At 43.7% G+C, this 24,247-nt stretch overlaps 1 protein-coding gene across 1 annotated transcript in view; it reads right to left on the bottom strand.

Moving 5' to 3' along the window:
- Positions 1-23,430, bottom strand: part of LOC139277989 (interleukin-17 receptor E-like protein) — a 56,162-nt gene extending 32,732 nt beyond the window's left edge. Inside the window, exons 1-4 of the mRNA XM_070896637.1 lie at positions 23,144-23,430; positions 13,777-13,810; positions 5,755-5,901; positions 4,203-4,312 (exon numbers count right to left, since the gene is read on the bottom strand). Of these exons, the coding sequence (XP_070752738.1) occupies positions 4,203-4,312; positions 5,755-5,901; positions 13,777-13,810; positions 23,144-23,257 (405 nt within the window). The 5' untranslated portion in view covers positions 23,258-23,430. The remainder of the gene's footprint in view (positions 1-4,202; positions 4,313-5,754; positions 5,902-13,776; positions 13,811-23,143) is intronic.
- Between the last annotated feature and the right edge of the window lie 817 nt (positions 23,431-24,247).

Here is a 24,247-nt window from a genome sequence, read left to right as displayed (position 1 = left end):
TTTACAACCCTCAGCGAAGAAATTCCTCCTCATCTCAGTTTTAAATGGGCAGCCCCTTATTCTAAGATTATGCCCCCTAGTTCTAGTCTCCCCTATCAGTGGAAACATCCTCTCTGCATCCACCTTGTCAAGCCTCCTCATAATCTTATACATTTCGATAAGATCACCTCTCATTCTTCTGGATTCCACTGAGTAGAGGCCCAACCTACTCAACCTGTCCTCATAAGTCAACCACCTCATCTCCGGAATCAACCTAATGAATCTTCTCCAAACTGCCTCAAAAGCAAGTATATCCTTTCATAAATATGGAAACCAAACTGTACACATTATTCCAGGTGTTGCCTCACCAATACCCTGTATAACTGTAGCAAGACTTCCCTGCTTTTATACTCCATCCCCTTTGCAATAAAGGCCACGATTTCATTGGCCTTCCTGATCACTTGCTGTACCTGCATACTAATCTTTTGTGTTTCATGCACAAACACCTCCAGGTCCCGCTGTACTGTAGCGCTTTGCAATTTTTCTCCATTTAAATAATAACTTGCTCTTTGATTTTTTTTTCTGCCAAAGTGCATGACCTCACACTTTCCAACATTATATTCCATCTGCCAAATTTTTGCCCACTCACTTAGCCTGTCTATGTCTTTGTGCAGATGTTTTGTGTCCTCCTCACACATTGCTTTTCCTCCCATCTTTGTATCATCAGCAAACTTGGCTATGTTACACTCAATCCCTTCTTCCAAGTTGCTAATATAGATTGTAAATAGTTGGGGTCCCAGCACTGATCCCTGCGGCACCCCACTAGTTACTGGTTGCCAACCAGAGAATGAACCATTTATTCCAACTCTCTGTTTTCTGTTAATTAGCCAATCCTCTATCCATGCTAATATATTTACCCCAACCCTGTGAACTTTTATCTTGTGGAGTAGCCTTTTATGTGGCACCTTGTCAAATGCCTTCTGCAAGTCCAAATACACCACATCCACTGGTTCCCCTTTATCCACCCTGTTCATTACATCCTCAAAGAATTCCAGCAAATTTATCAAAAATGGCTACCCCTTCATAAATCAATGCTAACTCTGCCTGACCGAATTTTACTTTTCTAAATGTCCTGCTACTGCTTCTTTAATAATGTGAAGGAGCCCGTGAGTCCGGTATCGCTGCACTGGGCATTGTGCATTACTCTGCCGCTACTGCCCCTCTTGCCTGATTTAGCGCTCCCAAGGAAAAGTAGTAGCGTTTGATTTAGTGCTGCAAATCCCTCCTGGAGCGCTAAACCGGAAGTTCACATCTGCTGGAATTGGGTAGCACCCTACGATACTTTTGTGCTTCTGAGGACACAAGTGGCTAGTGGTCACTGAGGATATCTGCCCCAGTGAAATGTCAGTCTGCTGTAAGCTGCCAACAAAACATTCAGCAAATCACTAATGACCAAGGAGTGGCTACTAATGGGGAAATCTTCAAATGGCTAATCTTTTGATGTGAGTGCTCAAGGCACTGTCACTTAAGTCGTGCCAGGATTATTTTAAAGCGAAGGTTAACCCATATAAAATTAGCACATTAAAACCAACTTAAATAGCTAAGCTAGGAATTTGATCCCACTACCTTAAGCACTGGAAAATTGCCTATCAAGAACTTCCGCATAATTATCAAATTTTTGGGATGACTATTGAAATTGCATTGAAAAGGTGAAATGTCAACAGATATAAAATTACCATTTAATTTGAAAAATGCCTGTACGAGAAATGTCAAGCCCTCTTTTGTACAGCATATAACAAAGTCGTAAAGCTTTGTTTAAATATTGTGCTGATTCATTCACCAAACAACATTTCTTTAAAAATGCTTCACAAAAGATAACATGGGGTTAAAATGTCCCTAAAAAGCTAAATATCAGATTGAAACATATATTTATAGACATTCATTTTCCAAACCTGTAACAATCTTTGTAACTAAACCAAAAGGTCAGGGATGATTCTCTAAATTAGTACACATCAAGGGACGCTAAATCTAAAGTTTTGATTGGTATCTCAGTCAATTGGAGTCAGATCCTAGCTTAGGATTGTCACAGTAAAGCTGCTAGTTTTTTTGAGCTTATACACCTTTCTTTAAATAAATCAAAATATCAAACAAATTATACATGTAAATTGTTAAGTAAGCTGTCTGAATCTGGATACATATATGATTAGAATGAATTCAAGAACTTCCAAACAGGTTCAAATTTGGATCTATTCAGCTTCACACAAGAAAAATGTCCACATCTCACTTTGTTGTCTTAATTACTATTAGATTATTTTGGGCCCCATAATGATTTTAAAAAATTCATTCTTGAGATGTGGGTATTGCTGAAAAGACCAGCATTTAATGTACATCTCTAGAAGATAGAGGAAGGTCTTTTTGTACCACTGCAGTCAGTGCCACATTCTTTGTAGTCATTTGATATAATTGAGTGGTTTACTAGCCCAAGACTCAACTATGCTGGATTCACATATAGGCCAAGCTGGTTAAGAATGACAGGTTTCCTTTCCTAAAGAACATTAGTGAACCAGTTGTTATTTTTACATCACTTTTACTGATACCAGCTTTTTATTTCCAGAATTTTTTTAACTGAATTCAACTTCTCAAACTGCCATTTGTAATACTTTGGTCTCCTTACCCAAGGAAGGATATATCTACCTTAGAGGGATGCAGCAAAGGTTCACCAGATTAATTCCTGGGATGAGAGGGTTGTCCTATGGAGGAGAGATCGAGTAGAATAAGCCTATATTCCCTGAGGTTTAAAAGAATGAGATGTGATCCCATTGAAATGTATAAACTTCTCTGAAGGCTTGACAGAGTAAATGTTGAGAGACTGTTTCCTCTTGGAGAGTCCAGGGGCTGAATTTTCGCCACAATTCTGTGCCGATTTTTTGGCGTCCGCTGTTTTTTTGGAGCAGACTAAAATCTGCAAGTTTCGCAAAAGTTTCTGCGCCATCCTAAACTACTTACGGTGGATTTTTTTTAGTTCCCGATTTTTTGATGTCACTGGAGTTGCTGGCAGCGCCATTTCTGGCCACTTAAGCTAGTTTGGCCCACTAGGATTTTTTCAAAAATGGAGCAGTGCACCATTCTGAAAACCTTACCTGCACTTAAGACAATCGGCGCAGAGAAGAGAAAATCGGCGCAGAGAAGACGCCATTGTTTTAATTGAGCAGAGTTAGGTTTTGGAGGGAGGGAAGAAGACACGGCAGTTGCACCGGGGGCTGGGGGGGGGCAATCGGCCCGGGATAGCAGCGGCACCAGTGGTGGTGGGGGCCATTCAACCCGGGATAGCAGTGGCACCTGCGGGAGGTGGGGGGGCCCATTCGGCCCAGGATAGCAGTTGCACCAGAGGCAGGGGGGGGGGGCCCATTCGGCCCGGGATAGCAGCGGCACCAGTGGTGGTGGGGGCCATTCAGCCCGGGATAGCAGTGGCACCAGAGGGCCATTCGGTCCGGGATAGCAGCGGCACCGGTGGTGGGGGGGCCATTAGGCCCGGAATAGCAGTAGCACCGCTGGTGGGGGTCCATTCATCCCGTTTTAGCAGTGGCACTGGAGGGCCACTACAATTGCTTATGTCTTGCTGCATCTTGTTTCACTCTGCAGCCTCAGTCCTTCAGTGTGTCCCTCGTTATCCTGGCAACCTCAGTTTTTCAGCGCAGACCTTAAACTCCACCCACAGAGCGCCGCTCCAAATGAAAGTTTATTCCGGCGAAACTTGCAACTTTTTTTTGCCGCAGTTGGTCACTAAAAAAAAATGGACGTACCTCTACAATTGCGCCAAAAATCGGCCATGTGGAAAATTGATCCCATCAGGCCAGATTTTGCTGAAAAATAACAGTGTATTATCTGATTTGATATTAAATTCACCCTCTCTAATTCACCCTCATTCTCAGTCCTTGCTCTATTTATTTGTCAATCCTTTAAGCTCATTGGTGAAGGAGGTGCACTATTTGTCTCATTGTTCACCAAGCTCCCAGATGTCCTGTTGGCTTCACTGCACCATTATCAGCTCACACTTCCAGCAACTTTCTGGGCAAAATTTTTAAAAACCTAAACATGCATTTGTAAGTGTAACTAATAGGCATTGCAGCTTTATAGCAGATTCTGTCCCAATATATACACAATGCTTTTATACCACAGTTTAATCAATTTTAAGAGTTAAATATTGAGAGATTCAAACTTACAGGCTGTGCAATCAACTTCTTATATGAACGTTTATTGAATTTTACAATTGTACACTGGTTTTGTAAGGTGCTCAATGAAAGAGAGCATATTTCCACACCACGGATATGTTCTGGAACACAAGAACAAAGTAAATGTTAAACACTTTAACAGAGCATCTGAGAGAATTTGAGGAGAAGGAAAAGGCAGTATCCTCCTCAAGGTCAACTACTGTATGTTATATAAGAGATGGGCCTGTTACAGCCTGGGATGTGGTATTTGGGAGATTCATTGCATTCCAATATGAGTGTTCACCTGCACGTACACATCTGGCCTCCGAGCTCTCGCACAGTTCAACAGACCAATCAAGTACACCAGTATGGTCAGACCACACAAAATATACTTCCATCTTTTTCTTCAGCAGCAAGTGCAAGTATCCTCAAGACACAACAAATTATCCAAGGTTTAACAAAATTAAACATTTCCCCTTCATCCTTATTTACTATTTGTCTCCTTTATAACCTCCACTGGTGCCCCTGATTGCCATGCTTGCCCTTCCAGATAGGAGGTTAAGAAGACCTAAGGCTCATACTTGTCTTTGCTCAGCTGGCAAGTAATACACTTGTCAAAAGTTCCATCCTCATCTCCCTACTATTCATCACATAAGGGAATCAAAGGATATGGGGCTTGGGCGAGAAAGTGAAGTTGAGGTAGATGATCCACCATAATCTTATTGAATGGCGGATCAGGCTCGATGGGCCATATGGCCTACTCCTGTTCCTATTTCTTTTATTCTTATTATCACCCCTTCACCTCCAACCAGGCAGAAAAGATAGTTTGAATTGCAATTTCTCCATAATTAACATTAGTGCTGCTCTACAACTGGGCAGCAGTAAGTGTTTTAGAGAGTGCCTTCTCCTCTTCTCCCCACAAGATGTAAAATGATAACATGTAAATTCTACACAGCACTTCATCTACCAGCAAAAACTGACAATATAACCCAGGAGGTTTAAGTAGTGTGCTGCGCTCAAATTCAAACTTATGACCAATTTATTGGGAGCAAAGAGTTCAGCTGCTTGAGATATTGGATTTTTAACTAGGTCCATATATTCTAACTAGATTATCTTTAGATCTCTGAAGATGTATCGCCAGATGAAATGAGAGAGTCACATTTATGACTTATGTGGCCTCTCATCATCACCAAGGAGTTTTCTACCAGTAAGTACAGGACTGAAAATAATCTGTTTTCTTAATGCTTACTTTATATATTAAATTACTTTGAAAATATATACAGCTGGAATTTCTACAGTGATTCTCTGTTGGGAGTTTGGCATAATGCCCCGAAAAACAGCGTACATGGCTAAAAACAGCTGCTAATGTTGTTTCTCCAGGGGTATTACCAAGGTTACAGCAGGAGACTGAGAGAACCCTGCAGAAATGTTCTCCCATAATTTTAAAACTAAAGAATAGCGATGTATGCAGTTTTCAGAATCTATATTGCTGTGCAATGAGGATGCAACTTTCTTCCAAATTTTATTTTCAAACAGTTTTTGATGAAAATATAAAAATAAATACCATCAAGTATCAATGTCGCTTGAACTTTCAGGTGTATGGTACATTGCCTTTCCTTTATGCATTTCAACACTGTAAACATTTTGAGATCCTCCAAAATATTTGAGGGCATGGATAATGGATGCCCATGGCAGTCACTATAATGGTCATCTATAAAAGGGAATAAATTGCACAATATTGTTAGACATGCAAGTATCCATATCTCACATTTGAATATAAACTATATTTAGTGGTTATTCACAAGTTACATCAAGATCTACTCATAGCCGAGCGCTGGAGTGCCTGACCTCCAACTATGCCCAGAGTTTCCCTACTTAACACCTTTGTGAGAGCAGCTATGCCACACAGACTGCAGCAGTTCAAGGAGATGAACTACCACCACCATCTCAGGGCAACCAAGGATGGTCAATAAATGACAGCATTTCCCACTTCTCAGGAACAAGTAAAGAGCAATTTCCAATGTGTACAGCAGAGTGGAAAATGATGGAAAAATTGTAATAAGGATACCTTTTTTGTTGTGTACATAAACATTACAACATTGGCACTTCTGTATGGTGCATAGCTATACAACGCACAACACAGCACGTGTGCCCTGGCAATGGGGCTAGAGTGCGTCAAACCTATCACTTGGAGCTTTAATATTATTCTATGTCACAGCAGATAGGACAACAACACATTAGTGCTGAGACACACGTTGCTTGCAGTTTACACCACTATCACACAAAAAAAGCAAAAAACATCATCAATTGATTGTTAATAGGCAACTTAATCACAGTGAAATAAACAACTTTAATGGTAAGTTAAAAGCAAAATACTGCAGATGCTGAAAATCTGAAATAAAAACAGAATGTGCTGGAAATACTCAGCAGGTCAGGCAGCATCTGTGGAGAGAGAAACAGAGTTAACGTTTCAGGTCAACGACCCTTCATCAGAACTGGAAAAAGTTAGAGATGTAACTGGTTTTTAAGCAAATGTAGGGGCAGAGAAAGTAGGGGGGGGGGGGGCGGGGGGAAGAAAGAACAAAAGGGAAGGTCTGTGATAGGATGGAAGGCAGGAGAGATTAAATGACAAAAGGGATGATGATGCAAGGTAAAACCTAAGGCATTCACTATCAGCATTGAACAATCCCAGGCAAAGTACAGAACAATTTGATGTAGAATAAGACTCTCGCTACTCTTTCCCAGTAACAGATTTCTGCCTCAGATTCAGAAGTGTGCCTCCTGCAGCACTAACCATTTCATTATTGGCTCATGCCCCTGAGCAACTGGGTTGAGGCTGTTCAAACGCATTCCCATAACACTCTTAGAAATACCAGTTTTTCATCAATTAGTCTAGTTCTAAACTGAAAGAACATAAGAACATAAGAAATAGAAGCAGGAGTAGGCCATACGGCCCCTCGAGCCTGCTCCGCCATTCAATAAGATCATGGTTGATCCGATCATGGACTCAGGTCCACTTCCCTGCCCGCTCCCCATAACCTCTTATCCCCTTATCGTTTAAGAAACTGTCTATTTCTGTCTTAAATTTATTCAATGTCCCAGCTTCCATAGCTCTCTGAGGCAGTGAATTCCACAGATTTACAACCCTCTGCGAGAAGAAATTTCTCCTCATCTCAGTTTTAAATGGGAAACCCCTTATTCTAAGATCATGCCCTCTAGTTCTAGGCTTCCCCATCAGTGGAAACATCCTCTCTGCATCCACCTTGTCAAGCTCCCTCATAATCTTTATTCCTATCCACCCTATTTAGGCCCCTCATAATTTTATACACTTCAATTAAATCTCCCCTCAGCCTCCGCTGTTCCAAAGAAAACGACCCCAATCTATCCAATCTTTCCTCTTGGCTAAAATTCTTCAAACCTGGCAACATCCTCGTAAATCTCCTCTGTACCCTCTCTCGTGCAATCACATCCTTCCTGTAATGTGGTGACCAGAACTGCACGCAGTACTCTAGCTGTGGCCCAATTAGTGTTTCATACATTTCAAGCATAACCTCTCTGCTCGTATATTCTATGCCTTGGCTAATAAAAGAAAGTATCACATATGCCTTCTTCACCTTATCTACCTGTCCTGCTACCTTCAGGGATCTGTGGACCTGCACTCCAAGGTCCCTGTGTCCCTAAATACTTCTCAGTGTCCTACCACTTAATGTGTATTCTCGTGCATTCTTGGCCCTCCCCAAATGCATTACCTCACACTACTCCGGATTGAATTATATTTGCCTTTCCTTCCCACCTGACCAATCCATTGATATCTTCCTGCAGTCTTCAGCTTTCTTCCTCACTATCAACCACACGGCTAATATTTACCAATAGACCATCTCTAGTTATATCCCCAGTTACCAATAGAGCATCCCTTATAACCATATTCTACATGTCACATATAAAATGTTACATCCTTTTAAAAAAACATAAAACAAAAATGAGCCGGGAATTCCTCAGGTGCGAGAATCTAAAGGCAGCACCTTATAGTCTTTATCTGTTACTGAATTAACTTAACACTGCTGTCCAGTGTACCTGCACGGGTGCAAATAGCCTACAGTAAGGAATACCACCCCACATCACGCTAGGTAAGATTGGATTACACTGCTGAATAGGGTCACAATTAGTCAGGGCGAAAGTGCTGGGAAAAATCACGCTCATAAGCACCTGAAGAACACAATCTGTATAAATAATGCCATAAACATAAGATAGTCACTAATAAATCCAATAAAGAATTCAGGAGAAACTTCTTTACCCATGGTGGTTAGAATGTGAAACTCATTACCACATGGAGTAGTTGAGGCGAATAGTATCGATGCATTTAAGGGGAAGCTAGATAAACACACAAAGGAGAAAGGAAGGGAGAAAGGAAGGAAAGACTAGAGTGATAACTCACTGCACCATCCAATTCATTTTCCAGTATCCTCGCTTTCTTTCCTGAAGGTCATCTTGTGCTGGGTTATTACTAGTGGGTGGTGGCAGCACTCTGATATCTCATTCAGATGGCTGTTTGTCATGAAAGAGCATCAGAAGGCTATCAACTGCAAAGAGAATCATTGTTGAGCTGGGTAATTTTTTTCCCTTCCCTAGGATATCAGCATTCTGGCTAAATGTAGCCCCAAATGGACAACACACTCCGCAAGAATCGAGGATTGAACTCTGGGACCTTTCTGATCTGTGTAACATAGTGCAACACTAGGTGGGGTGTTTACTCACTGAGCAGTTGGAGGAGGTACTTGTCATAGTTATTTTAAGATTGACATATGAGTAAATATATGAATGCAATCTTGGAACGCAATAGCAGAGTGCCCTTGAGGAAATCCCTGCTGAGTCATAAACAGGAAATTCACATTGTTTAAAATCAATGAGGCAATAAGTTTACCCATGATTAAATTAACAGAAATTATTCTCAATGAGAATTTTTATAATGGGATTTATGACAGAAATAAGGTGAGATAAATCAGCTTTGATTAAATCTACTTCTTATACACATGGGTAACTATGATATGATCAATGCCCGAGAACAGGAAGGAACTGGAAAAAGCAGAAAGCAATTCCACCCAATTGTGACTATAAATCATGACTTCTATTCTATCCTGGACAACATAAGAACATAAGAAATAGGAGCAGGAGTAGGTCATTTGGCCCTTCGAGCCTGCTCCGCTACTTAATAAGATCATGGCTGATCTGATCTTGGGCTCAGCTCCACTTCCCTGCCGCTTCCCATAACCCTTTACTCCAATATCGTTCAAAAATCTGTCCAACTCCACCTTAAATATATTCAATGACCCAGCCTCCACAGCTCTCTGGGGCAGAGAATTCCACAGATTTACCACCCTCAGAAGAAATTCCTCCTCAACTCAGTTCAAAATGGGTGACCCCTTATTCTGAAACTATGCCCCTAGTTCTAGATTCCTCCATGAGTGGAAATATCGGCCCCAAGTTTCCACATGATTGGCTCCTGATTTTTTAGGAGCAACTGGTGTAGAACGGAGTATCTTAGAAATCGGAATTCTCCACATTTAGTTTTCTGCAGTTCTAGTCAGGTAGAACAGTTTCACTTTGGAACAGAATTTTCTTTTCAAAAGGGGGCGTGTCCGGCCACTGACGCCTGATTTCAAAGTTTCCACAGTGAAAACGTACTCCAAACTAACTTAGAATGGAGTAAGTGAAGATTTTTGTACGCTTGAAAAAACCTTGTCTACACATTAAAAAAAATCAGGCGCAGGTTACAAATTAGGCGTCGGGGGGGAGGGGGAAGGGAAGTCATTAAATTCTACAATAAATCCTTAGTTATACTTATACAAATATTATACAAATAAATCCAACCTGAATAAAAATTTATAAGCAAAGAAAAGATTAAATAAACCATGTTCCTACCTGTGTGAAAGTGCTTCAGGCAGGCCTTTCAGGCAGCGGTTTGCCGTCGGGACCGAAGGCTGAACGGGCCGGCCCGAGACTTCGGGCAGGGCCCGTCCCCAGCACCAGATTTACAGGTAGGTGGCGTTGGGTCGGGTCGGGAGGTTCGGTTCGGGTCGGGGGGAGGGGGAGGTCAGGTCGGATCCAGTCCGGGGCGGGGGGGGGGGGGAAGAGTGGGAGTCGGGTCGGGTGGGGTGGCGGGAGCGGGGATCGGGTCAGGTCCAGTCGGGGGGGGGGGGGGGGGAGCGGGAGTCGGGTCGGGTCGCGGGAGCGGGTCCAGTCGGGGGGGCGGGAGTCGGGTCCAGTCGGGGGGAGGGGAGGGTGTGGGGGGAGCGGGAGTCGGGTCGGGTCCAGTCGGGGGGCGGGAGCGGGAGTTGTGTCAGGTCCGGGGGGAGCAGGAGCGGGAGCGGGAATCGGGTCAGGTCCAGTCTGGGGGGGGGGGAAGGGAACGGGTGTCGGATCCGGTCCGGAGACGGGGGGGGAGCGGGAGTCGAGTCGGGTCAGGAGGAAGCAGGAGCTGGCCATGGGAGGAGCCTTATTCACGCAGCCCCAGTGAGGCCATTCGGCCAGGGCTAGGGGCTGCGTGCTTCGGGCCCCTCCCACACAGTTTCGGGCGCCTGGAGCTACTGCACTTGTGTGCCCACTGTAGCGCGCATGTGCAGAGGTCCCGGCACTGTTTTCAACGCAAGGACCTGGCTCCGCCCCCCCACAGCTCGTGCTGCGCTGCGCCAAGGGCCAAAGGACCTGCAGGGAGGTGGAGAATACGGAGGGTTTTTTTTAGGCGCACTTTGTGGCGTGAAAAACGGGCGTCCAGGTCGGGACTACCGTTCTAGGCGCGTGTGGAAACTTGGGCCCATTCTCTCTGTTTCTACCTTGTTGAGCCCCCTCAGTATCTTATATGTTTCAATAAGGTCACCTCTCATTCTTCTAAACTCCAATAAGTATAGGCCCAACCTGCTCAACCTTTCTTCATAAGTCAACCCCTTCATCTCAGGAATCAACCTAGTGAACCTTCTCTGAATTGCCTCCAATGCAAGTATATCCCTCCTTAAATAAGGAAACCAAAACTGTATGCAATATTCCAGGTGTGGTCTCACCAATACCCTGTACAGTTGTAGCAGGTCTTCCCTGCTTTTGTATTCCATTCCCCTTGCAATAAAGGCCGACATTCCATTTGCCTTCCTGATTATTTGCTGTATCTGCACATTAACTTTTTGCACACAGACCCCAAGGTCCCTCTGTCTTGCAGCATTTTATAATCTCTCTCCATTTAAATAATAATTTGCTTTTTTATTTTTCCTGCCAAAGTGGATAACCTCATACGTAACCACATATACTCCATCTGCCAAATATTTGCCTACTCACTTAGCCTGTCTATATCCCTTTGCAGATTCTTTGTGTCCTCCTCACAACTTGCTTTCCCACCCATCTTTGTATCAACAACAAACTTGGCTACATTACACTCGGTCCTTTCATCCAAGTCATTAATATAAATTGTAAATAGTTGAGGACCCAGCACCGATCCCTGTGGCACCCCACTAGTTACTGTTTGCCACCCGGAAAATGACTCATTTATCCCGACTCTCTGTTTTCTGTTAATTAGCCAATCCTCTATCCATGCTAATATATTACTCCCAATCCCGTGAGCTCTTATCTTGTGCAGTAACCTTTTATGTGGTATCTTATCGAATGCCTTCTGGAAATCCAAATACAGCACAACCAATGGTTCCCCTTTATCCACCCTACTCATCACATCCTCAAAGAACTCCAGCCAATTTGTCAAACATGATTTCCCTTTCAGAGGGCCCAAATTTCCCCCTCCGGATTTTTCGGCGCACTTACCTGAGGTGCGCCAACTTTCCACTCCCAAAATGACGCCAAAAATGTAGCTCCGTATTCTCCCCGCTCCTTGGACCGTCCTAGGCCTTGGTATGGCATGGCAAAAGCAGTAGGCGGGGGGGGGGCGGAGCTAGGGCCATGCTGCTGAAACAGAACCGGCTGCTGTGCGCATGCGCAGTGGAGTCTGCACGCATGTGCAGTAGTTCCTCGCTCTCCCAGCGTGTCCTGGCTCCGGACCCGATACTCGCCGACCCTATCCCTGGCTGAGTGGCCCGCCACACAGGCTGGCCGCTGCCTTCCCGTGCTGAGGGCTACAAGAAACAGGTTGGTGCGGAGAGACTTTTGATGGGGGGGAGGGGGGAGAGGAGGAGGAGGAGGAGGGAAACATCGCTAGGCTTAATTTATTTTAGGGCGATCCCTGTACAGGTAAAAAAATGATTGTGAAGGAGACCTGTAAAAATGTGCAAAGTAATGAGTGACATGAAAAAAGCCCTGTACATGCAAGTAGCTGCTTGTGTTGTTTAAACTACTGTGATTGTGTGTTTGCAGAGTTCCTTTATTTTCTTTTAATCTTTCCTTAAAACTTTGTAAGTCTTGGTGCTTTAGGTGCAGGTCTTCTCCACTTCCTTCTATTTTTTATTTGTTATGGAATGCTTTTTGTGCTTTGTTTCGTGTTTTGTAAGTCTTGGTGCTTTAGAATGTATAGCCTGTGCTGATTTCTTAACTCTCCGCAAGGGTTTTCTGTGCGGCCACAAGTAGTTACATACGCTGGCCTTAGTTTGAAGCAACTATTAGCTGTCCAAACTGGTTTAAATGGCCAAAACAGGCGTAGGTAGCTAGTAACACCCACTTTTGTGAAAAAAAAATTTTCAAATCCTAATTAACTCACTTACACTGGGGCAAATTAAATGTGCAGAATGGGGATTTTTAAGATACTCCAGAAAAATCAAGTTGCTCCAAAAAAAAAATGGAGCCACTCCCGGGGAAATTTGGGCCCATAAAACCATGCTGACTCTGCTTGATTGTATTAAGCTTTTCCAAATGTCCTGCTACTGCTTCCTTAATAATGAACTCCAGCATTTTCCCAACGACAGATGTTAGGCTAATTGATCTATAATTTCCCGCTTTCTGTCTCCCTCCTTTTTTTAAATAGGGGAGTTACATTTGCAATTTTCCAATCTGCTGGGACCACCCCAGAATCCAAGGAATTTTGGTAGATTGCAACCAATGCATCCACTATCTCTGCAGTCACTTCTTTTAAGACCCGAGGATGCAGGCCATTAGGTCCAGGTGACTTGTCCACCTTTAGTCCCATTATTTTACCGAGTACTTTTTCTTTAGTGATAGTTTTAAGTTACCCCCTCCTTATAGCCTCTTGATTATCTATTATTGGGATGTGTTTAGTGTCTTCTACCGTGAAGACCGATACAAAATATTTGTACAAAGTCTCTGCCATTTCCCTGTTCCCCATTATTAATTCCCCAGTCTCATTCTCTAAGAGACCAACGTTTACTTTAACTACTCCCTTCCTTTTTATATACCTTGCAACCTTCGCCCTTCAGTTATTAGCAACATTTTGTGTGGGCGGATGGCGGGTGGATTTGACTTCCACCTGAAACGGGAGCTGTTGGTGGTGCAGCCGTGCCCTCTGCCCAATATCGGTGTCAGGAGGCCCGAACTATTTTTGGGTTCAGGCCTCACTTGAACAGCTCAGGTTTATTCAGCTTTTCCCAGAGGTATGGATTTGCTATATCTATAAATTACTTTACAATTTAAAAGTAATACTTACCAAAAGTCATGTTTCTGCTTTTGCATCGGAGACCCTGAAAGAACAAAAACAAAATGAATTAGAGATCTTTTCTGCACTATTTATGTGTAAATGAGAGTTTCTACGTGCATGTACATATGTACATGTGTGTAACATAGAAACATAGAAAATAGGTGCAGGAGTAGGCCATTCGGCCCTTCGAGCCTGCACCACCATTCAATAAGATCATGGCTGATCATTCCCTCAGTACTCCTTTCCTGCTTTCTCTCCAACCCTTGATCCCCTTAGCCGTAAGGGCCATATCTAACTCCCTCTTGAACATATCCAATGAACTGGCATCAACAACTCTCTGCGGCAGGGAATTCCACAGGTTAACAAGTGAAGAAGTTTCTCCTCATCCCAGTCCTAAATGGTCTACCCCTGATCCTAAGACTGTGTCCCCTGGTTCTGGACTTCCAATATCGGGAACATTCTACCCGCATCAAAATGTCCCGTCCCGTCAGAATCTTATATGTTTCTGTGAGATCCCCTTTCATCCTTCTAAACTCCAATGTGCAGGTGTGTGCATGTGTATGTGCTTCCCTGTGTCTGTATATGTGCACGTGTATATGAATGTGTGGTGTGTTGTGTGCATGTGCCTGCATGTGTGTATGTACTCAACCTGCCATTAAAGTTAGTAAAAGAATACCAGTAAAATGAAAGATAAGTGGGGGCTGGCAGTGTTGCACACTGGTCAAGGAAACCAAGTTGGAAACTCATACCAACAGCAAGTGAAATTGCTGGGATGGCAACCTCCTGGGATTGCCGTTAATTATCTTGACTTGCTTTGCATTTATACAAGTATTTTATCACCTCTCAAAAATATCTCAAAGCACATCACATACCATGAATTATTTTGAGGGTGAATAAGGTAAAAAGAGAAGTTCTGACAAAGGGCCTCAATTAAACCTTTAGGTGATCTTCCTCTTTCAGATACTGATCAGCCTGCTGCATACTTCCAGTCAGCAGTAGTTTACACTTGAAGTCAGTACACTGCACATCATTAAGGAAGTGGTTGCACACAGCGGTTAATTTTTTTTGTTGCTTGCAGCTACCAAAGTAAAAATAAATGCAAAGAATTTCATCTTGTACGCTACAAAATTAAAACTGCCTGGAAACAGCACAATGCACAAGATCAATACACATTAAAATTGTATCCCTGTTGAATAGCTATCTCTCTCCGTCTACAATATCTAGGGCATACCACCAGAATATCTAGGTTATAATGTAGGTTATCAGACATCAAATGCAAATGGTAATAAAGGCTTCTGGCTTAATTGTAAGTGATCTTTTGAAATGGGGAGAAGGGAGAAGAAACTAAAATCACTTCCACTTAATGCTTTACTACAAATATTAGTAATATGTCCTTACTATACAGTACAAATGCACACGAGGCACATACTAGAGAGAAGGTCACTCTGTGACCAGTAACCTTTATTTGCCAGCACTGAAGTGATGAAGGCGGGCGGAGCTTCCCCTTTTATACCTGAAAGTCCAAGTTAGGAATGTCTTCCACAAGTTCACCACCAAGTGGTCAGTGTTCAAGGTGTACAACTTAGGTCAGTTTATACATGGATTACAATGACAGTTGAATACATGACATCACCTCCCCCCCAAAGTCTTATTGGGATCACAGGTTAAGTCCCTCTGGTGGTTTACGCTCCCTTGTAGAGCGCCTGAGTTGGGGCTCCAGTTGTTGGGCGCTGGCCTGAGTGTCTGCTGCTTGCGGTGCCTCAGGCCTGTCCGGACTGCCCACAGTGACTGGGCTCTCCTCCACTTGGTTCCGGTATTCGGTCACCTGTGGTGGAGTGAACTCTACATCGTGTTCTTCCTCTGCTTCTTCTATGGGGTTGCTGAACCTCCTTTTTGTTTGATCCACGTGTTTGCGGCAGATTTGTCCATTGGTAACTTTAACCACCAGAATCCTATTCCCCTCTTTGGCAATCCCGGTGCCTGCGAGTCATTTGGGCCCTGCAGCTTAGTTGAGGACAAAGACAGGATCATTGACATCAATACATCGCGCCCTCGCATTCCCATCATGGTAGTCACATTGCGACCGGCGCCTGATCTCAACAATTTCTTTCATGGTGGGGTGTATAAGGGATAACCTGGTTTTGAGCGTCTTTTTCATTAGCAGCTCTGTGGGTGGAACCCCTATGAACGAGTGTGGTCGGGTTCTATTGGCCAACAGGAGACGTGATAAGCGGCTTTGTAGGGAACCCCCTTGGATTCTGAGCATCCCCTGTTTGATTATCTGCACTGCTCATTCCACCTGGCCGTTTGAGGCCGGCTTGAACGGTGCCGTTCTGACATGGTTGATACCATTTCCTGCCATGAAGTCCTGGAATTCAATGCTTGTAAAGCACGGGCCACTGTCGCTGACCAAGATGTCCCGTAGACTATGGGCAGTGAACATTGCCCGTAGACTTTCTACCATGGCAGAGGATGTGCTTGAATTGAGAATGTCACACTCGATCCATTTGGAGTAGGCATCTACTAAAACAAAAACATTTTTCCCATGAAAAGACCTGCGTAGTCCACATGGATGAGTGACCATGGCTTGGCGGGCCAGAACCAGGGGCTAAGGGGGGCTTCCCTGGGCGCATTGCCCAGCTGAGCACATGTGCTGCACCTACGAACACAAAGTTCCAGGTCCGCATCTATCCCTGGCCACCAAACATGCGACCTGGCAATTGTCTTCATCATGACAATGCCCGGGTGCTCATTGTGGAGATCTCGGATGAACACCTCTCTGCCCATCTGGGGCATGACTACTCGGTTTCCCCATAGTAGGCAATCGGCCTGAATCGAGAGTTCATCCTTGCGCCTGTGAAATGGTTTAAATTCCTCAGCGCATGCCCCATACGTGGCTGCCCAGTCCCCATTCAGGACACATTTATTGACTAAAGACAGTAGCGGGTCTCTATTTGTCCAGACTTTGATCTGACGGGCTGTCACGAGTGAGCCTTCGCTTTCGAAAGCTTCAACAGCCATGACCATCTCAGCAGCATGCTCGGTTGCCCCCTCGGTGGTGGCTAGTGGGAGCCTGCTGAGTGCATCGGTGCAGTTTTCAGTGCCCAGTCTGTGCCGAATTGCATAGTCATAGGCGGCTAACGTGAGTGGCCACCTCTGTTTGCGGGCCGACACATTTGCATTTATGGCCTTGTTGTCGGCCAAAAGGGACGTTAGGGGTTTGTGATCGGTCTCCAGCTCAAATTTCCTGCCAAACAGGTACTGATGCATTTTTTTTACTGCATATACATATGCAAGCGCTTCCTTTTCTACCATCCCGTAGCCCTTTTCTGCCTGGGACAGACTTCTGGAGGCATAAGCTACCGGCTGTAACTGACCCTTGGCATTAACATGCTGCAACATACACGAAGCATCGCACGTAAAAACAAGTTTCATACATGGGTCATATAGCGTTAACAGATTGTTGGAGCATAACAAATTGCGTGCTCTGTCAAAAGCCTTTTCCTGGCTGTCCCCCCAGACCCATTCACAACCTTTGCGTAGGAGCATGTGTAGCGGCTCTAACAGTGTGCTCAATTTAGGAAGAAAGTTACCAAAATAGTTCAGGAGCCCCAGGGACGATCGCAGCTCCGTCGTGTTACGGGGTCTGGGTGCTCTCTGGATTGCTTCCGTTTTGGACGCAGTAGGTCTGATCCCGTCTGCTGCTACCCTCATCCCCAGGAATTCTACCTCTGGAGCTAGGAAGATGCACTTCGCCTTTTTCAGTCGCAGACCTACCCGGTCCAGTCTGCGTAGCACTTCCTCCAGGTTGTGGAGGTGTTCTTCAGTATCGCAACCCGTGATGAGGATGTCGTCTTCAAAAACCACCGTCCTTGGAATCGACCTGAAGAGACTTCCCATGTTTCGTTGAAAGGTCGCGGCGGCCAAGCAAATCCCGAACGGACATCTGTTGTACTCAAGCAACCCCTTGTGTGTCGTGATGGTGGTCAGCTTCTTCGACTCACTCGCCAGCTCCTGGGTCATGTAAGCTGAGGTCAGGACCAATTTTGAAAAAAGTTTGCCACCGGATAGCGTCGCAAAGAGGTCCTCCGCTCTCGGTAGCGGGTATTGGACTTGGAGTGACACCCGATTGATGGTGGCCTTGTAACCACCACATGATGAGGATGTCGTCTTCAAAAACCACCATCCTTGGAATCGACTTGAAGAGACTTCCCATGTTTCGTTGAGCATCCGCCTTGAACACCGGCACAATTGGGCTCGCCCAGTCACTGAATTCGACTGCCGAGATGATGCCTTCCCTCAGCAGGCGGTTCAACTCGACTTTTATCTTTTCCCGCATCACGCATGGCACCGCTCTGACCTTGTGGTATACTGGCTTGGCATACATGTGAATCACTACCTTGGTCCCCATGAAAGTGCCAATGTCGGGTTGAAATAGTGAGCCAAATTTGTCCAGGACCTGTGAGCATGATATTCGCTCCACAGAAGAAATTGCATTGACATCGCTCCATTTCCAGTTCATGACAGCAAGCCAACTCCTCCCCAGCAGTGCGGGACCGTCCCCCGGGACAATCCAGAGTGGCAACCTGCTCTCCGAATCTTTGTGGGTCACGACTACCGTGGCGCTGCCTAGCACTGGAATGATCTCCTTTGTATATGTCCGTAGCTGTGCGTCAACCACAGTCTCTGTCACAGGTGGGATAGATAGTCGTTGAGGGAAGAGGTGGGTGGGACTGGTTTACCGCACGCTCTTTCCGCTGCCTACGCTGGATTTCTGCACGCTCTCGGTGACGAGACTCGAGGAGCGCAGCGCCCTCCCGGATGCACTTCCTCCACAGGGCGGTCTTTGGCCAGGTGTCAGTGGGGATGTTGCACTTTATCAGGGAGGCTTTGAGGATGTCCTTGTAACATTTCCGCTGCCCACTTTTGGCTCGTTTGCCGTGAAAGAGTCCCGAGTAGAGCGCTTGTTTTGGGAGTCTCGTGTCTGGCATGCGAACTATGTGACCTGCCCAGCGGGGCTGATCAAGTGTGGTCAGTGCTTCAATGCTGGGGATGTTGGCCTGCTCGAGGATGCTAACGTTGATGTGCCTGTCCTCCCAGGGGATTTGTAGGATCTTGCGGAGACATCGTCAGTAAGTACCACAACTTCATGTCCTTTATGTGTTTGAATGCTGAGTCTCTCGGCGAGATAGTTATAGCGAAGCTTGTGGAGGAGCTGCGCAAATCGGACAGCAACTCCCTGATTTCCACCTTTAACTGCGCATGTGAGGACGGCGTACATCCAATTTACTCCATAATAACAGTGAGCGCGGATAGCCTCACCGTTATTACTACCGCAAAATGTGGTTAAGCTAAAACCAATAGTGAGATTTAGTTCTTCTGGGTGCTAATTTAAAGTGTTGGTAATGCAGTACCACTCAAAGTACTCGTAGCACCTGAACTGCTGCTGTGTATATGGAAGGTAGTCATCATAAAAATGAATATTTCAATTATCTACAATATTATTCTCTGACTACCCACCTTGAAGGCAATTCTAAAACAATACTGGATTAGCTTCATTGTGGTTGAAATGAGACAACCAACAAGATTGTTATAACGTCAAAGGAAAAGAAAGATGCATGTTGTTAAATAAGTGGTCAGATGTTATCAAAGATGACTTAACTATACAGAAAGTTTGCATATGAGCAGGAGACCACAAACACCGAGTGAATGAGTGAAAGTGACCAGTGAAAGCCTCATGCACCAAAGAAGCAACTGCATTAAAAGATGCTGCACCATTTTTATTACTGGCAATTGTTTTATTACCTATTAAAATATCAAGAAATCAGATTGAGAGTAGAGTAAAAGATCTGGTTGAAGCTGTATATATCCTGTTGTGCATCCATTTCCGAGTCGAGACACTGTTACTGGAAGTATCTTCCACCCCTCCAAACTATGTACTGTAAAATGGGTTGTTTTGAATGGATTTATGTTTTCATATCTGCTCATTGAATACAAAAATGTAATCTACAGGAATTTTTGTTTGGTAATAATCTTACCAGTGCACATGTGCACACGTCTATCTATATTTTATTAAACATCTTGCATCTACTCCTACATCCTATCTGCACAATTTGATTTCCTGTTTTTGTCAACTTTTTGTGTCAGATCTTTCCCCCAATCTAAATTTCTACATCCATCTTTAATGGGTTTTGTTTATGTAAACTCTCTCTAGTCACCGGGTTCCTATAAAATCGCCCAAAATGTTTCTGAAATTGTTTCTCACCTCCCTTTTATTCTCAATAACTAAAATTTGTAATGTCTAAAGTAAGGGTTTAAACAGCACTAAAAAAAAGACATCTCACCATAACATGATTAAATTTACCCATTGAATTGTCTTTTATATCTTTTTAATGCCCTCATTAAAGTTTTGTACTGAAGATCTCAGCCTCTTCCAACAGGTTTGGATTTGGATATTTTTGCTTATAGTTGTGACTCTGAGCTAAACCAATTGTGTAGCCTCAGCATGTTCATTGTATCTCATTTCCGAGTATCAGTCAGCTGTACTGAGAGGACAGCTGTCTTCAGTTTCTAGGGGCTAGACTTTCCATTATTGTCCAGATCGTCCAAAAGTGGGCGATATTTCCAGCATTAGCATTTACATTGATTTTTGAGATCGCCAGAATATCGCCCATTTTCAAACCCGCTAGTTTTCACTTTTTAATTTGGGCGTCAGCAAGAGCAATGTGAAATGGGCATTAGCGGGGTTTTTTTTCTGTTGTAAAAGGTTAGCATCCATAGCAATGGTTTTATTCATTCTCAGCATTAACTAGATGCCGAAAGTAACGCTGAGTGATAAGTGAGCAATAAATGGGCATTAGTTTCCATTTTTTTGTGAAATGGGCGCTAAATGGGCGTTATACTTCATCTCAGTGTTAAAATGGACGGTAAGTGGGCGGTAGCGATGAAAACTGATGGAAAGTCTAGCTCTAGCATTTTCTGATCAGTAGTTTTTCTGTAAATTATGAACTACAAGAAGAAACATTTTAAGATTTTCAGAGTTAAAATTTATAGCTTTTTTTCCTCCTCAAAAAAAGAGATTGTGTGTCTGCATGTGTGTGTGAGGGAGAGATAATAGTTTACAAATTTCATACTTGAAGCTTTTGCTTTGTGTTCAATAAACTTCAGAAAGTTTATTAAGCTGAAAGAGAATAAGAGCAACTGGGGTCAGGGAGAGTGAGAAAGCAAAAGAAAGACACAGACAGAGACTGAGGCAAGAGTGAGAGAAAGAGAGAGAGGGAGATGAAGGGAGAGAAAGACTGTCTTTTTCCAAAAATGTAAAATTTTGAATCTATTTATCTCTTGTGTTTCATTGACAACCTCCAATCAGAAAGGAAAGAAAAGAAAAAAAAGACAGAGAAAAACAGAATAGAACAGGGAAAAGGAAAAGTGGGAAAAGCAGAAGAGAAAGAGCCAGAAGATGAGAGAGAAAGAGACACACACAGCAACAAGAAGACAGGGAAGAGACTAATCATCATCTCCAACTTACCATTGTGAAACCATATATTAATATATTAATTTTACTGTGTATTTTTCACAATCCTTATTTGCCTCATTGGATATATTCAAGGGGGAGTTAGATATGGCTCTTATGGCTAAGGGGATCAAGGGGTATGGAGAGAAAGCAGGAAAGGGGTACTGAGGGAATGATCAGCCATGATCTTATTGAATGGCGGTGCAGGCTCGAAGGGCCGAATGGCCTACTCCTGCACCTATTTTCTATGTTTCTATCACAATTCTGTGACTACAATCACGCTTGCAGCTCTACACTTCTACCACTTGATGGAGATTTTTAGGTTCCAGAAACTGCAAATCTTCACCCCTGTACCTGGAGCATCACAAATGCACTCTGAGGGAAATTCTCTTTGTCCTGATCTTTAATGGGCCAAACTATAAGGCATCCACTAGTTATATTTATGTTCACAGTTTTTTTTACTTCTCATTACCTGAGCAAAAAGTAAAATATTTTACTAGTGATAAAATATTTATCACTTTTTCATTCTCCCATACAAAATATGATTCTAATCTTGTATCTCTATATTTACCATGAAGAATATATTTTTATCAAATTATGTGTCAGCCGTGGCTCAGTTTGCAGCATTCTTACACCTGAGTCAGAAGGTTGTGGGTTCAAGTTCCACTCCAGAGACCTAGCACAAAAATCTAGCATGACACTCCAGTGCAGTACTGAGGGAGCGCTGCACTGTCAGAAGTGCCGTCTTTCAGATCAGACTTTAAACCAAGACCCCATCTGCTCTCTCAGGTGGATGTGAAAGATCCCACGTTACTATTTCAAAGAAGAGCAGGGGTGTTATCCCCAGTGCCCTGGCCAATTTTTATCCCTCAATCAACAAAAAAAGAGATTATTTGGTCATTATCACATTGCTGTATATGGGAGCTTGCTGTGTGCAAATTGGCTGCCACGTTTCCTACATTACAACAGTGACTACACTTCAAAAGTACTTCATTGGCTGTAAATCGCTTTGCACATCCTGAGGTCATGAAAGGCGCTTATATAAATGCAAGTCCTTTCTTTCATCCAGGCTAACATCCCCAACATTGAAGCACTGACCACATTCGATCAGCTCTGCTGGGCAGGCCACATAATTCGCATGCCAGACTCCCAAAGTAAGTGCTTTATGCAGAGCTCCTTCACGGCAAACAAGCCAAAGGTGGGCAGTGGAAACGTTACAAGGATACCCTCAAAGCCTCCCTGATAAAGTGCGACATTCCCACTGACAACTGCGAGTCTCTGGCCAAAGACCACCCTAAGTGGAGAAAGTGCATCCAGGAGGGCGCTGAGCATCTCGAGTCGCAGAAATCAAGCGCAGGCAGCGGAAAGAGCATGCGGCAAACCAGTCCCACCCACCCCTTCCCTCAACGACTATCTGTCCCACCTGTGACAGAATGTGTGGCTCTCATATTGGACTGTTCAGCCACCAAAGAACTCACCAGGAGTGGAAACAAGTCTTCCTCGATTCCGAGGGACTGCCCATGATGATGATGATGGTTAACAAAATAAACCATAAAGATGTCTTAGGACCAGGTGGTTCCATGGGTTATTGCTTGTATCTTTGGGAACTGGGTTCAACCTAAATCAGGAAATACTGGACAGTGCTCCATTCAGCAATACCAACATCCTTCACCCTGATCAGGGCCAAAAATTCACAATAAAAGGTTTAAAATTTTGTGGAAATACATTTTTTTTAAATGGGGTGGGGGGGGGGGAGGAGCAACAGATTAAAATTAAAAGCATTAAAACAAAGTGAGACGTTTTAAGAGTATAATGAAAAAAATTTTACATTTTTGTCATAATAGATCAAAAAATAAACTCTACCTGAGAACACCGGACTCCGCATTTAGTGATGTTTTCAACAGCTTGACAGCAAGAAATGAGCAAACCCAACGTAATGAGGAGGCAACTGAGACGACAGCAGCTGTCCCTGCACATTTTATCTTTGTCAGTTTACAAATTAAAATAAAAAGATATTAAAGGCGAAAACTCGACAGAACTCGTTATTTTATCAGAGGCGCTGTAATCTGCATGTAGTTTACTGACTATCAGCATTCAACTGTTTCCTTTCAGGATGCTGTCGTGCAGCATTACCTTGCCTTGACACTGACTCGCCGCCTCCGACAGCTGTTTAAAAGCCGACCTGAAGTCCCTGCCCCGCCTCCAGAAATTCCTGGCTCCTATCCCCTGGCGCTGCGTAAAAAGCAAATCCTTCCAATTGAAGCACATGATTTCTTGGAAAAAGTTGTAACCTTAGTGTCTTCCATCACAATTTGAAATTTGCTATATGCTTTCTAAAATGAATATCCTGTCATGAAACAAAAGCAAAATACTGCCGATGCTGGGATCTGAAATAAAAGCAGAAAATGCTGAAAATACTCAGCAGGTCAGGCAATATCTGTGGAAAGAGAAGTTGGCTGTTAGTCATTTGGGGGTGTGGAGGAGCGCTTAGCAATGAACAATTATCGAGAATTGGTACTGAATTCTGAGTAGTCTCCCGTTGCACAATTTATCCAAATTTCCATAGATTACCTTTTATTTGTTATAGTTTAGCAGTTTACAGCTAGAATTAAAGTATTGCAACACATTATAGATGACGTTTGTGGCAGATATGGGAAGAACTGTCGATCGAAACGTTCACCTCAGATGAAGTTATAACTACAAAGTGTTTAATTAACTAGAATCAAAATGCCGAGTGTAACTGGATTCTCAAAATCAATCCAGAAATAGGCTCCTAGCCAGTCGGTCAACTAGAATCCATTTCATAAAACCGTTCAGTCCCATAAATATGAATGCCCTCAAAATAGCATCTGAGTGTTTAATTCTTTGTTCACGTATCATCCATGGGCTCTTCGGGTATCAGTAACTTTTTCTTTTAATCACAATATATAATGGAGTCGAATCAGTATTTGAATGCCTTGGGACGTT

Source organism: Pristiophorus japonicus, chromosome 13 (assembly GCF_044704955.1).
Source record: "Pristiophorus japonicus isolate sPriJap1 chromosome 13, sPriJap1.hap1, whole genome shotgun sequence".
Lineage (NCBI taxonomy): Eukaryota > Metazoa > Chordata > Chondrichthyes > Pristiophoridae > Pristiophorus > Pristiophorus japonicus.
Note: the sequence above shows the minus strand (reverse complement) of the source record. Positions and strands in the feature narration are given on the sequence as shown.